Raw genomic sequence first — 3,576 nt, forward strand, 5'->3', positions numbered from 1 at the left:
ATCATGGGTAAAACACGATTTTCGGCAAAGGGGCGCGTTTCCCCCGCGTTGTTTACCACTTAATAAGGCGTCGATAAAAAAGTGGGGAATGTCTTATATTCATAAGCTGAACGCGATGGGTAAACGCAACACGTCTCCGCATACAGGCTCTTTAAAAAATAAAATTTTAGAGAAAGATTTAGGCAAAAAAATGAAACTCTTCATGGGGAAACCGGAGATGAAGTGTGATTCGCTCATCACTAAATCATGTTATTTTGATCCATCGTGCCGCAATCACTATTTTAATGATATCTGTGGACGGTACCCGTTTAGGGTTAAATGCTGGATATGTGAGAAAATATACCTAACCGCGAGAGGACTTAAAGTTCATCTACTAAGTAATAAAATAAATGAATCATCGGATGATGAAGTGTGCGATTGTTCGGCAAGCGAACATTTGCATTATATAGCTGAAGATGAAGATATAGATGATCAAATTATCGATTATCTTAACGAGTTTATTGTCAGATGTCAAAAGCCATCCAAACGTGATAAAATTGAAAATATGGAAACAGCGTCCGAGCTAACAGCGGTTAAAAAACTCTTGATTCGCTATTGACATCTAACGTTGTTTTTCCACCCGATTTCAAAATGCCGAATGATGAACAGCTGGAAGCTCTGGTATATTATCAAGAATATTGTAAGAATAATCAAATCATTCGCAATAACGGTATGGGATCTCCGACCGAAGATTCAGAAAATTTAGAAAAATCTGGTTAATTGCTTGAAAATATGTGAATAAAATTAATTTTTCCTATAAAATCCATTGTTATTGTTTTAAACATACATTAAGAGCGACTTCAGATATTTGCATTAATAAATAAATAAATGATTGTGTTTTATGGTGGTATATTTGTATATACAAAATAAAAATAAGGTTTTGGTATGGTTTTTGTTTTTCAAGAATAGTAACCATTTGCTTTAAAAGAAATTATTTTATTGATGCGAGTCTGTTGAATGGAATTAATTTTAAAACCCATTTTAATAAATAAGATAACAAAGTTAAGTTTTAGCGTTTAAAATATTTAAAATCGGATAGTTCCAGAGTTTTTGAAAGATAAGATACGCGTTTAAAGAGAAGGGGGCGCGATTGGTGTTTGTAAAAGGATTTTGGTGCCAAACTAATTTCTTTCTATTCATTTACGAGTATATGATGGTAGGTTTAGTATGAAAAACGTATCTTTCTCGAGTAATGTAGTTGTACACGTGATACCGTATGAGGACAGGGTGAAATTCCATATACGTAATATGATGCATTTCAAAATGCGAATCTGTAGAATGGAATTAATTTTAAACCCCATTTTTATAAATAAGATAACAAAGTTAAGTTTTATCGTTTAAAAGTACTTAAAATCGGATAGTTCCAGAGTTTTTGAATGATAAGATACGCGTTTAAAGAGGAGGGGGCGCGATTGGTGTTTGTAAAAGGATTTTGGTGCCAAACTAATTTCTTTCTATTCATTTGCGATTTAATCTTCTTTCCACGATATTTCATTTTTAATATTTGTTCGTTATGGAAATTCCGCAACAAATTCTCAAATTCGTGAGATTATCGAAATACGCATACCCTCCTATTCGTGAAACAGCCGGCTCCGCGGGGCTTGATTTACGTAGTGCGTATAACTATGAGCTAGCCCCTGGAGAAAGAGAGCTAATAAATACCGATTTCAGCGTAGTTATACCGGATTTCTGCTACGGACGAATAGGTATGATTACGGTGTTGCAATTGATTTTTTTTAAATTAAACTATATATTTATCCCTTTAGCACCTCGTTCGGGGCTTTCCGTAAATCATGGTGTTGACGTTTTGGCCGGTGTGATTGATAAAGATTACACGGGTTCAGTAGGGGTAGTCTTAATTAATCACGGAAAAAGCGTTTATAGAGTCTTTAGAGGTGATAGAATAGCCCAACTTATATGTGAGCGCATTTTGATGCCTACCCCAATGGAATGCGCGGTGAGTTTAATCAAGATATACATAATCCTATAATTACAATTTCTCTGTTTTGGATTGGATTAGCAAATAGAAGAAGAAGAAACCGAAAGAGGTACGAGAGGCTTCGGATCTTCAGATATTTGTATTAATAAATAAATGATTGCGTTTTACGGCAGTATATTTGTATATACAAAATAAAATAAGGTTTTGGTATTGTTTTTGTTTTAATGAATAATAACCCTGCGCTTAAAAGAAATTATTTTATTGAATACTTTTTATACATAAACTCTTTAATCATTTTATCGTTTACATTTTTATCTTTCTTAAACCTAGACACAATGTTATACATTTCTATTCCTTTACACCTATTTATAGCAAAATAGATACAGAACGCCCCACATGTATTACTAGAATTACTCTGTAATTGATTAGAATTAAAAGTAATAGTTTTACTCTTTCGTTCACTAAAGTCAGTAAATTTAAAATAATCTGATGGGTTTCCAAAGGAATCCATGAATTCATACCCATTTCCCTATCCGGTTTAAGTGGGGGGGGGGGGGGATTTAAAATTCCCGCGAAATTGATATTTTTTATGTGAGAATCGAATAATCAAAATTCTAAGGATTTTGAAAACCACTTTTAATTTTCAACAACACTTCTTTGACATACCCATTTCACAATTTGATGCAGTGGTTTCGTCCGGTTTATACGCCAATTGCAACCCTCTCGCTATCGCAAACCCCTCTACTTCTTGACAATTTACTAGAGTGACGGCCTGGCATAAATATGGCACTTCAATCGCCGTTATTTTAATTCTTTCACCTGGGACCTTTACATTTTCTACTGTCAGCTCAACTATGTTTCTTCGGACCGTCTTTGGGTCTTCGTTTCCAAAATTTGCTATAGTTTCGTCTTGTTTTCCTATCACCGGCAATCTTAATCTTCTCGCAATTTCCGTTTTTATAAATGATGCCTGACTTCCATTGTTTAATAGACACCGTACGACCTCTCCTCTTCCGTGGTCATTTGGACCCTTCACTAAAGCTTTAGCCGTGCCTAACAGTACCGTCTTCATACATTCTATTACTCCCGTTGTAACCTGTTTTACCCCTGTTTCTTCGTTTGGGGTTGGCTGTTGTTTCCGATATGGGGCTCCCTCTTAGCGGTTGCCGCCGTATTTTTGCGGGCATAGCGCTGCATTGTGCCAACCGTGACAAATTTCACACTTTTAAACTGACTAGTACAATTTCTACCGTCGTGACCTGGGCGCGTACAAAGCATCTTCCCGAATTTCTAACTTCTCGTTTTTTCTTCCTATGCATAATTTAAGCACCCGTTGGAAGTGTGGTTCAAGGATTTACCAAATATGCAAAAAATATTGCGCACCCTCTTACGCCTGTAGTCAGCGCTGCGGCGCTCGAAAAGGGTACCCTACAACGGATTCGTTTCGATGTCTGTCTGACTGATAACTTGGCTGATAATTTTGTTTTTCGGTTCGAGAAGTTGTCGGCCCCCCGTTTTAATCAACTGACAGGCTTCCCTGCCTTCTACTTCTTTCTTTACAAATTTTAACAGAACGTCCACATTAAACTCTTCAAAAA

The 3,576-nt window shown here is 36.0% G+C and overlaps 1 protein-coding gene across 1 annotated transcript; it reads left to right on the forward strand.

The window, feature by feature from the left end:
- The first annotated feature begins 630 nt into the window (after positions 1-630).
- LOC149963163 (deoxyuridine 5'-triphosphate nucleotidohydrolase-like) lies at positions 631-2,131 on the forward strand. Its single transcript, XM_090164824.1, has 3 exons — positions 631-754; positions 1,806-1,996; positions 2,060-2,131. Exons 1-3 carry the CDS (start codon positions 631-633, stop codon positions 2,129-2,131), a joined length of 387 nt encoding a protein of 128 aa, XP_090020950.1.
- Positions 2,132-3,576: the final 1,445 nt, after the last annotated feature.

This window comes from Leiobunum rupestre, chromosome 1, assembly GCF_980474605.1.
Source record: "Leiobunum rupestre chromosome 1, qqLeiRupe1.1.hap1, whole genome shotgun sequence".
NCBI classification, from domain to species: domain Eukaryota; kingdom Metazoa; phylum Arthropoda; class Arachnida; order Opiliones; family Sclerosomatidae; genus Leiobunum; species Leiobunum rupestre.

Coding starts and splice junctions, on each gene's coding strand:
- LOC149963163 (XM_090164824.1), top strand. CDS start 631: ATGCCGAATGATGAACAGCTGGAAGCTCTGGTATATTATCAAGAATAT. Junction 755..1,805: donor AGAAAATTTAGAAAAATCTG/GTTAATTGCTTG, acceptor TTATCCCTTTAG/CACCTCGTTCGGGGCTTTCC. Junction 1,997..2,059: donor CTACCCCAATGGAATGCGCG/GTGAGTTTAATC, acceptor GGATTGGATTAG/CAAATAGAAGAAGAAGAAAC.